This window comes from Vigna angularis, chromosome 2, assembly GCF_016808095.1.
Source record: "Vigna angularis cultivar LongXiaoDou No.4 chromosome 2, ASM1680809v1, whole genome shotgun sequence".
NCBI classification, from domain to species: Eukaryota; Viridiplantae; Streptophyta; class Magnoliopsida; order Fabales; family Fabaceae; genus Vigna; species Vigna angularis.
This window is the reverse complement of record NC_068971.1, coordinates 36,700,248-36,711,312: the sequence shown is the minus strand read 5'-3', so window position 1 is coordinate 36,711,312 and position 11,065 is coordinate 36,700,248. Positions and strand designations below refer to the sequence as shown.

The window sequence follows — 11,065 nt, the reverse complement described above, 5'->3', positions numbered from 1 at the left end:
TTTCGTATAAGAACAATGGAAGAATTATAAAATTATTTTGTTGGTATTTGATGCAGTGATATAATCTATGAAACTATTTTTGACATAAGAACAGTGGAAGAATTATAAAATTATAGTTTATTTCCGGGTCAAACGGCTTCCCACTTGCTGGTTCCTCTTAATGTTAATAATTTGAATTATTTTACCTCTTGCACGTTACATGATTTTCAGACTGCTTATAATGGATGTTGCATATAATGACATGCTCATCTGTTTCCTACATGTGACAATGCCCCTTACCAAATCAAGAGACATAAATGCTTAAGCTGCAACTTATGCAATCGTTGTTTAGAAAATTACAGTTTTTAATTTCATAGCCGGCATTTAAATTTTGGCCATGTAACTGAAATCAAGCAAAATATTGGTCATAAACCATGAATCAAGTAAAGAAAAAGAGGGACCCCAGCAGCTAAAAAGAGTGAGTTATTTAATAAGTTTTCCTGGGAGTAAAAAAAAGTAGGAAAAACAGCAATAATTGTAGAACACAAGTGGCCAAGCAGGAGTGTTTTAATGTTGTTCAGGACAAAGTACAGATACAAAAGATCACCACCAAGAAACATGAAAACACAAGAGCTTTTCATATGCAATCGAACTGTTCTGAACAAGATATTGTGGTTGTTTTGTTTGTGGCATGCGTGGAAGTTTTTACACCGATTAATTATCATGCACACAGACTTACATAGTCCTCACATACTCACATGCAAGCCGTTGGATAAGACTTGGCCCTACTTTAACTTTTTTTTCAAGCGGTCCAAATTATGCACATATCTCACATAGTTTGTTTCCCTTTTGTACCCGTTTTGGATTCAGTGGATTTGAACCTGGACCCACCCAAGACCCTGCGAGTAAGAGAATAAAATAAAGATAGGCATTAGCTGACCTATCAGATAGAGTGTTCTTCTGCATACGTTCTTATGTTTTCAACCACAACCCAACTTTCTTGTCTAAAACAACCACCCTCCTTGTGTCCCTTTGCTAAACTCTTCATATCTGCCAAACCAAAACTACATACAAATCAGTTTTCATCGGCTGTAAGCATGGACATGCTTAATTACAATATTTTGGACTAATTTGTGATAAAGTTGCAGGAATATATAAATTTTTATAATATGTATTTCTTCTCTGAAGTAGGTGAAGGGTAAGAGGAAACAGAAATTAAAAAAAAAAGTTATAAAAAGCTCTTGGCTAGTCTTATCAATACATCCACTGGTTTTTACTGTGTGAAGATACTGATTCTCCAATTTCTTGGGCCAGCTGAATTCCATGGTTACTAAGAAGACAAATCATAATAATTCTACTTCATTTCGGCAAGATTTTGATGCCAACTGGCACTACCCCACCTAATACCTTCCATTGTTCTTATAAAAGGAGCACACATTGCAACCTCTCAACATATCAGCTCTTCCTTGAGTCTGATCATTACACACACTCTTCAGCCTTCACAAAACTTTTGGTACCGATTCAGTCTCTTTGCTCTTCCTTAGACCATTTCACATCTTCATTTCTTCTCCTTCGTGAAAGAAATGGCATCAAGTTCAATGTCAGCCTCAGGCTCATGGAGTGTCAAGGACAACAAGGCCTTTGAGAAGGCTCTAGCTGTTTACGACAAGGACACCCCTGACCGTTGGTACAATGTTGCCCATGCTGTTGGTGGCAAAACTCCAGAGGAAGTGAAGAGACACTATGAACTCCTTGTCCAGGATGTTAAACACATTGAGTCAGGACGAGTGCCATTCCCAAATTACAAGAAAACTGCATCCTCTGATCAGGAGGAGAAAAGGTACCATTCCCCTTTCGTTACAAATACTTTAATTACTGTGTGATTAGTTCATCGTCTAATAAATCAACAAAAACTTGTTTTACTTACTTAATAAAAACTTGTGAGAAAAAGAAAACAGTGATTGCACAACAATAGAGGGCAAAGAATAATCTCTCAATCAAGAAAGAAGAAGTTTATATGCAATATTTAAAATGATATCCACCAACCAACAACTTTTTAGATCTTCTTGACTAATATTTTATTTTCCTTTTGACAGACTGAGGAATTTGAACCTCCAGTGACCCATCGGTAACAACAACAACATTTGATTTTCTAATTTTCATCAACCAACATCTTCAGTTTCCAGCATCCCTGGTAGTACTGCGTGGTGCTATGTCACACATAATTGCTAGTGCAATGGCATTTTAGGCTATTTTAGTCATAAGAATCATATCTCCCGTGATTCCATCTTGTATTTTCTTGTCGTTGAAGCTGCCTCTAAAAGAGTCAGTGACCCTTTCAGTTTCTAGTCCTAAATAAATTTATAATTTTATTATATGTTTAATTACTATAACGTACGTCAGTTACCTTGTTCTTCAATAACAGAGAAAATAGTTCCCTAGAGGAACCTATCCCCATGAAGGATGAACAAACAATAAATGCCGAAAAAGTAATTACCAAGAAAAATAGGTACATTAAACTTTTTACTGGCGGGATCTTTGCTGATCTTGATTCTTCCATAATAGGGACATTGTAGCTGGAATTACTCAGACATGAACTCTATGAAACCATTGCATTTAACACTCAAATGAAAAGAAGCGGGAAAAGTTGTTTTGAAGGTTTAATACAGACCTAGTTAAGGTTTAAACACTCTCATTAAAAACATGATTAGTAAGGACAGTTTGTCATTGTTTTAAGATAACTGTTAAGTTCTTTGTAAGTGAAGTAAGATGAATTTAAGACAATGGTTTTATAGTAAGTCTGTAGGAAGTTTGTTCATCCTGTAGTACACAATCATTGCTTGAAGGAGCTTTCTAACAGTGGACAAAATATGGGAATTGAAAAGATTTTTTATTTTCTAGAAGTCAATGAATAAGTTATATAAATTACAAGTAAATTAAATTTAAAAAACCCATGTTTCATTAACGCAATATATTGTCTATTTTAAAACACACAACCTTCGCTTTTCTTTTTCCTCTCTATTGTTGCATGTCTCATTCAGGGGGGAAATAATTTTATATTTGGAACCCGTAATGTCATTTCCTTCTTATTTTCTTTCGCAAATAAGCAGTTGAATTTGGTATTTTCTACCTGTCTAATAATCATTTTAATAATGCCAAAAATATGAAGAAGAAAAATGTTTAAGAAGAACTAGATTTCATGCCAATATATTCTTTATCATTGGAATAGTGTTATAGTCGTACGCTCCAACGTCGTGTACCCTCTATTATGTATTTCACTGCTCATAGATGTTGTAAAATCGTTCACGTGATTATACAGTTATGTTGATGAAACATTTCAGTTGTTTATAGTAATAAAATAATTTTTTGTTCCGTAGATTAAGGCTTACGCATAAGCAGAAAACAAATCACGAAAGTCGTAATTATAGTAAGTATGATCCTGTTGGAGAGGTTAAAGCGAAGTAAGAAAATCGAAGTCCATTAAGAGAGACATAGCCATAGGTTAGTTCAACAACCTTTGCCTTACAACTCTATAATACTAATGGTCCCCTTAATTGGGAACACTTATTTTCTTTTTAAAAGTTATCGCAATTGCAAAAACCTATGTTTGTTTTGTTTTGTCTTTTTTTTTTAAATAGTTGTAGGGAGACGGGGAACGAACAAGGGTACCCAATGGAAAATAGAATGCATCCTTCATTCTTGTGGGGGGTAATGTGATGTAAATGATTTTATCATTCCTTAATATCGAGGGAAGGCTAAAGTGCTTTAAAGCAAGGAATATATTGGTAACCTAACCCACATTTTACGCATATTATATGTAATTATTAGAGGATAAAATGTTAAAGAAGTAAATTTTATGGTTATGTTTTAAATCAAGAAATATATAGATAATCTAATCTATATTAGAGGCACAAGAAGACCATTATAGTTAAATATGTTGATTATTTTTAGAGGACAAAATATTAAGAAGTGAATTTTAAGATTAACTCAACTTTATATTATTGAATTGTAAAATAGAGTTTGCACTTATTTATATGATGTAAATTAGTTTTATTTTTAGTTGACGTAGGACTACCAATACAAAGCTATGAATTTTAAGATTAAAGAACCAAATTTACTATAATAATTAAGAAATCTCAAGAAAAATATTTGTCCTTATAGAAAATCGTGATAGAGGTGAAGAATGTGCACTCTAAGATAAGATTAGATGATGTTTTTGTTTGAATTAATTGAAGAATTAATTATATTATGTGACTCATTTGAAATATTATGATGGATCCAAATGTGATTTAATAAAATGTAAGAAACTATTAATTATTTTGGAAAGTTATAATAAAGATAAAATAAAAACTAACTTGACCAACATTGATTTATAAAAGGAATAAGAGTTAAAAAATAAATTGAAGAACGCATTTTTATTCATCTCGATAAGGTTAATATCTTCTTAATATCATTTATGTATATGAATATATGAGAGTCATGAACTTTAATATCTAGAGTAGTTTTTGGCATGAATTAGAAACATAAAAAAACTACAAATTTGGCTTAGATATCGTAGGAATATCTACTTTCAATTTATGTTGATTATGGTATTTTCTATAGATGTTGGTAGCAATTTTTTATTGTTATTTAAATTGTTAGGATCATTGTGTTGTTGTTGCGGATCACTTATGGCTTGATATTAGTTAATGTTTTCTTTACTAATGTTAAGAAGACAACTTTTTTTAGATGTTGAGATTTTCTTTACTTTGGTGTTGATGTTCTCAATATTTTTTTTTTATATATGACAAAAATGTTTATTTTTTATCAATAGTTTTTTAGGATTTTTTATCCATATGTTTACTAAGATAACTTTTAGTCCATTAATTGTGATTTTTCATTTTAATTAAGAGATTTTTTTTCAATCAACATCAATAACAAAAATTGGTAAAAAATGTCGAATAATTCTCTTTATACTTTCACTTTTTCGTCCTATGCTTTAAAAATTTTTATATTACTCTTTTAATAACTATCTTTAAAAAATTTTATATTACTCTTTTAATAACTATCTGTGGTTAATATTTCACCGACATTCGAATGTCGATTAACACTTTATCGTAGTTCGAATGTTGATTAACATTTTACTAGTATTCGAACGTTGGTTAAGAATTTTTTTTAAATTTTTATTTAATAATAATAATGAAATATATTAAAGAATTAGAAATTAATATTTTAAATAAAAAATTTTAAAAAAATATAATTTAGTATATATTAATATTTTAATATACAAAATATTATTTACTAAATAAAAATAAATAAAACATATTAAAAACAAAAAAAAAAACTTAAAAAAATATATAGAAATATGATTAACATTACTATTCAATGTTTTCAAATTGAATATGTTAACCATATTTTTAAATAAATATGGTTAACATAATATTTTAATTTTTTTAACATGTTTTATTTTTTTGTTTTAAATACTAATATTTTATAAATTAAAATATTATTATATGCTAAACTATATAAAAAATATTAAATTAATTATATATTTATTAAATTTAAGAAAATAATTTTTTATTATTAAATTTAATAAATTATATTTTAATTATTATTATTATTATTATTAAATAAAAAATTAAAAAAGAATCTAAAGATTGTTGACAAGATGTTACCTATATTTGAATGTGGGTGAAGTTTTAATCAGAGTTTAAACCCCGATGATTATTAATAAAAAAGAGTAATATAAAAATTTTGGAGGTGTAGAAAGAAAAGGTAAAAATGTAGACAAAACCAATCAAAAATGTCAAGCAGTAATTAGTGGATGTTAACATGAATAATTGTAATCAATACTCATTGAAAATTATTCACAAACTTTAATTAAAAAGTAAATTTAATTAAGAGGGACTTAAAGTCTATCAATATTAATACTTTTTATTTATTAATAACTATTTAATATTTCAATATAGCAACAAAATACTTTATTTAAATGAACTAAAGTTTAGTAAATTTATATTATATAATTCAAAATAAAATATTTGAAATAAGATTAATCCAAATTTAATGCATTTGAGTATTTTTAAATTTGTGAAATTTATTTTTTAAAATGAAAGGTTAAGATTATGTTTGGTATTAATAGAAATAGAAGGAAAAAGATGAAAGATATTAATAAAATAAAATAATTTAGAGCGGGAAAGTTGAAAATTTGAACCCACCTAAAAACTCTTTTTTTTCGAAAAGTGAAAAACAAAACATGAAAGAATTGTGCAATTAGGGGAATAAATGGATTAGGGAATAAATCAAACTCTACTTAAACGTAGTTTTTATATTACAATTTTACAGTCTAGACATTGGTTTATTACTCTTGACAAACCTATTCTTTGGGTTTAACTTAACTAGACCGTTTTATAAGTTCCGTTTAACTCGTTAACTTATTTAAGAGTTCGTTTTATATTAATAATTTAAAATATTATATAAATAAATATTAAACGAAATTTAGTTTTAAAATTAAATTTGACAGGTAACATATTTTGTATACGTATTGAAAAAAAGACATGAATCATAAAATAGCTTATTATATTATGTAATGGTAGCTATGTAATAAAAGAATTAAATTAAATAATCGCAAATACAATTTGTACTTGTTTTATTTATCCAATCACATTATTTATTTTAATTCAATATATATTTTCAATTCAAAAATATTTATGTCTACTCTTATATTTTATCTTTTATAATTTTCTTTTTCTCTTCTCTTCCTCAATACAAGAAAAATAAATGTAATAAATGAAAAAGAAAAACTAAAAGAAAAACCGCAGTTCAGATAAGAAGTTTCTCGATTGTTAAATTTCTTTCTTCTAAGTGAACTTACAAGAAAAAAATGAAAAGACACGTGCAGAAGTTTCTTGGTGTTTAAATAGCTCTTCAATTCAAAATGAAAAACCCCAACGGGTAAATTCAAAGCCCAAGAAGTCAAGAACCAACACCATGGATTCGGGAGACGACGAGACAGGTTCAGCCTCCTCATCGTCAGAAATATTCCTTCTCGGCTTCATCGAGGCCAACATCGTCGGTGTGCAGCACTATCACGCCACCATCAGCGGCCGCGCCGTCGTCGTCCTTCACCGTGAGCCCGACAACGTCCACGATGCCAACGCCATCAAAGCCAGCAACATCCACGGGGACCACGTCGGTTACATTGAACGCGCCGTCGCAGCCGTCCTCACCCCTCTCATCGACGACGAACTTATCACCGTCGAAGCCATCGTACCCGACGCCCGCAAAACCTACCGAATCCTCTGCCAAATCCACATCTTCGCTCGCCTCCAAGACTTTGACTTCGTCAAATGTGCCCTTTCCCGTTGCCCCTGCAGACTCATTAACGAATCCGAGGCCGCCTTCACCCTCTCTGACTCCGCCGCCGTTAAAGCCACCAAGGCGGTTAAGAAGACCATGACCGTCGACGCCATTTTCAGCCTCATGAACAGCTACCTTGCCAATAAGAACCGCGCCATCGATTTCTTGGAGCCTCCGAGGAGCATCATCAGAACCGAGCTTCTCCCTCACCAGAAGGAGGGTCTCTGGTGGCTCGTTCGCAGAGAAAAAATTGATGACTTGCCACCCTTTTGGGAAGAAAACGATGGGAAGTTCGTAAATGTTTTAACCGATTATCAGACCGATAAAAGGCCTGACCCCTTGCGAGGTGGTATCTTCGCCGATGAGATGGGGTTGGGAAAGACCTTAACTCTGCTTTCTCTGATTGCTTTTGATAAATGGAGCCAAATGGGTTTCTCTAAGAAATGTAGAACGGATGGAAAGTGGGTTTCTTTAGAGAAGCGACGCAGGAATGAAATTGAGGGCTCCTGTGGAACCGAATTGAGAACAAATGCAACGTTGGTGGTGTGTTCTCCTTCTGCTATGTCGGCATGGATAACGCAATTAGAGGATCACACTGTACCTGGTGCATTGAAGACTTACATGTATTACGGGGAAAGAAGGACAGAGGACACTGAGGAGCTTAAGAAGTATGATTTGGTATTGACTACTTACACTACTTTGTCCAATGAATTGGACGAGATGCCGGCGAAGCAAATGGAGTGGCGGAGAATTATATTGGACGAAGCACACACCATCAAGAATTTCGCTGCTAACCTGAGTAAGACGGTTTTCAGGTTGAAAGGTCAGTACAGATGGGCTGTCACAGGGACACCAATTCAAAGTGGTTGCATTGATTTGTATTCTTTTATGGTCTTTTTGCGGTTTCAGCCGTTTTCGGAACGAAGACATTGGAGAATTTTGGTGCAAACCCCTCTTAATCTGGGCTTGGAAAACGGGTTCACACGGTTGCAGGTAATACAATGTATGGTTAGTCTTTTTCTTCACAATATGATATGGTTGCCATTGCAAGTGGACATAGTGTAACATTAGTTTAGTCTTTATCTAGTTTATATGTAGCCGTGAAATGTTGAAATGCAGTTGAGTTTTTTGTAATTTTAATGATAGATTAATAATTATTCTTATTGTATTTTTCTGTCTTGTATTTTTGTGTAAGGTTACGTTTGTGGTTTATTTTGTAGGTTTTGATGGGAGCAATTGCTTTGCGAAGAACAAAAGAGTTGGCATTGACGTTTCTGCCACCTAAAACCGTTGAGATTTGTTATGTTGGACTTTCTATGGAAGAACGGCAGCTGTATGAGAGGGAGAAAGAGAAAATAAAGGCATCGTTGAGAAGAGGTTATATCCGTGAGAGCAATCCACTTTCCGAGTCTAGCGAAGTGCTAAATAGTTTTCTATTACTCCGTCAAATCTGTGTTGATTTGAAATTGTGTAAATTTCAGTCAGGTAGCAGCAGCAGCAGCATCACAGATAGTGAAGGTAAAATTTTGCCTTAACAGATGTATCTCTAATTTTGTCCTTTTTATTGTTGGAATTTGCTTTCGACCATTTGCAAAACGACGCCTGTTGGTAAGTTTGTTTTGCAGCAAACATAGATTTGAAAATATGTTTTTACTGTCACTATACATATGGATCTTTGTATAGAGTCTGTGAAACTTGCTTTTATGTGTATTTGTTGAGGTGATTTATGTTATGAAGAATGTCTGACATAAGGTTTTATTGTACTAACAGGAGAAACAATTATATCTTATAATCCCGAGTTGCTGCAAAAATTACTTGGACAGCTGGAAGAAGGTGAAGATTTTGAATGTCCAATCTGTTTATCTCCTCCAATGGAAATTGTGATCACACGTTGTGCTCACATTTTCTGTCGTCCGTGTATACTGAGATCTCTAGAAGAGAGGAAAAAAAGTGGTTGTCCTCTTTGTCGGCAAAAACTCTCATCAGAATCTGATATATTCTCACCGCCTCCCCAGCCAGAGACAGACACTGCTGAACTGAGCTCAGCCTCAGAAAAACCGCTATCGTCCAAGGTTTCTGCTCTGATAAAATGTCTGGATGAATCAAGAGACCAAAATCCAGGTGTGAAGTCAGTTGTATTTTCACAATTTCGAAAGTTGCTGTGTTTACTTGAAGAGCCTCTGAATGCAGCTGGTTTCAAGACTCTGCGTCTTGATGGGAAAATGAATGCTAAACAGAGAGCCAATGTTATTGTGCAGTTTCAAGCCCGAGAAAGTGGTTGTCCAACTGTTCTACTTGCAAGCCTGAGGGCTTCAAGTGCAGGTGTAAATCTGACAGCTGCCTCTAGACTCTACTTTATGGAGCCATGGTGGAACCATGCAGTTGAGGAACAGGCAATGGACCGTGTCCACCGCATTGGACAGAACCAGCCCGTGAAGATTGTTCGATTCATTGCTCAAAACAGCTTTGAGGAGAAAATGTTGGTGTTGCAGGAAAGGAGGAAACTACTGTTGAAGGAACCATATGGGACGGAAAGAAAGGGCATTGGCTATCTAGATTTGAAATTCCTTCTAGATTCTTAGAGATGGTTATAAATCACTGAATTTGATTTTTTTGTCTGTTTGATTACCTCAAACTTTTGCTCTGCCCCAGAATTTTGTTTTACCTCAACAACGAAATTAAATCAAGTATAAAGCCATTGGACTTAACTTTTTTGAATGATTGTGATAATGAAATGATAAACACTTTGTTACGAAACAACTTATTTGATTAACTCAAATGCTAATATCTGACAACTTTTTTTATTTACCAATAAATAATTACCATCTAACATAATAATTTAATTGTGATTTGATGTACTGATGTTTCATAATTGAAATAAATTTATTATTATAAGTATATTACTTCTTATTATAACATGTATATTATGCTAATTTATGATTCAAAATGTTACTACCGAGGGCAGGTAATCGACCGCAGAGAATGTTCTACCGAGGGTAGGCAGATGAGTGTCGTGTGCCTCTACCGAGGGTAGAGAGCCGGTCGGATGTGCCATAACATAGCCGATCGGGCAAACACAAAGAGAATAGACTGCAGACAGCTGTTAAAAACTCATGAGTGCATGGTTAATGAGGTAACCGTCATCTTCGAGGGATTAAAGTGAGCATAAAGGTAAATTAATGAATAATATTCCCTGAAATTGTATAAATAGAAGTCAAAGGGGAAGGTAAAGGTTCGATTCATTTTACATACAGATAGACTTGTTATAGCATATGCTGACTTGAGCGTCGGAGTGTTTGCTGCAGGTCAACCCCTTCATACTGAGAAGGAGCGCAGAGGAGAGCAGGGGAGGAAGACCGACTGGAGGAGGAAGAGTGTTTCCGGACGGAGGTAGCAGAAGTTTTCCCCGGTCCCGTTCAGCAGAAACATTTTGACGCCCACCGTGGGGCCGAGGGAAGTAGGAGATAACATTTACAACCATAAGGATGGATCAAGACCCAGCAGCGTTCATACAGGAGATGAGGAGAAGAATGGAGGCTATGCAGGCGGAGATGGAGACCCTGAGGGCTGAGCGTGATGCAGCCCGAGGAGCGCAAACTAATCGACCAGCTTCGGCGCGAGCCCAATCACTAGTGGTGGAGATGCCTGAAACTGAGTCGGATTCAGAGGATGACACAGGACCTATGCCGGAGAGTGATGGTATGGGGGAGGTATGGGGGAAGAGCATAGTGAGGCTGGTTCGCATCGGGCT

General features: G+C 33.9%; 2 protein-coding genes across 3 annotated transcripts; both read left to right on the top strand.

Moving 5' to 3' along the window:
* The first annotated feature begins 1,449 nt into the window (after nt 1–1,449).
* On the top strand, nt 1,450–2,354 carry LOC108328725 (protein RADIALIS-like 3). The gene is made up of 2 exons (XM_017562620.2): nt 1,450–1,819; nt 2,076–2,354. Exons 1-2 carry the CDS (start codon nt 1,563–1,565, stop codon nt 2,098–2,100), a joined length of 282 nt encoding a protein of 93 aa, XP_017418109.1. The 5' UTR covers nt 1,450–1,562; the 3' UTR covers nt 2,101–2,354.
* A 4,510-nt stretch (nt 2,355–6,864) lies between these two features.
* On the top strand, nt 6,865–10,022 carry LOC108327952 (putative SWI/SNF-related matrix-associated actin-dependent regulator of chromatin subfamily A member 3-like 1). 2 transcript variants are annotated; one of them, XM_017561692.2, is made up of 4 exons: nt 6,865–8,307; nt 8,535–8,832; nt 9,085–9,435; nt 9,573–9,805. In XM_017561692.2, the coding sequence occupies exons 1-4, from the start codon at nt 6,946–6,948 to the stop codon at nt 9,659–9,661; spliced, it is 2,100 nt and encodes a 699-aa protein (XP_017417181.1). In that variant the 5' UTR covers nt 6,865–6,945; the 3' UTR covers nt 9,662–9,805. The 2 variants fall into 2 exon arrangements, with proteins under 2 accessions (XP_017417181.1, XP_017417180.1); XM_017561691.2 differs by having other exon boundaries at nt 6,866–8,307; nt 9,085–10,022.
* Nucleotides 10,023–11,065: the final 1,043 nt, after the last annotated feature.

Excerpts from the sequence above, each read along its gene's own strand:
- LOC108328725 (XM_017562620.2), top strand. The coding sequence starts at position 1,563 with ATGGCATCAAGTTCAATGTCAGCCTCAGGCTCATGGAGTGTCAAGGAC. Across the intron at positions 1,820-2,075 it reads TCTGATCAGGAGGAGAAAAG|ACTGAGGAATTTGAACCTCC; the intron begins GTACCATTCCCC and ends TCCTTTTGACAG.
- LOC108327952 (XM_017561691.2), top strand. The coding sequence starts at position 6,946 with ATGGATTCGGGAGACGACGAGACAGGTTCAGCCTCCTCATCGTCAGAA. Across the intron at positions 8,308-8,534 it reads ACGGGTTCACACGGTTGCAG|GTTTTGATGGGAGCAATTGC; the intron begins GTAATACAATGT and ends TTTATTTTGTAG. Across the intron at positions 8,833-9,084 it reads CAGCATCACAGATAGTGAAG|GAGAAACAATTATATCTTAT; the intron begins GTAAAATTTTGC and ends TTGTACTAACAG.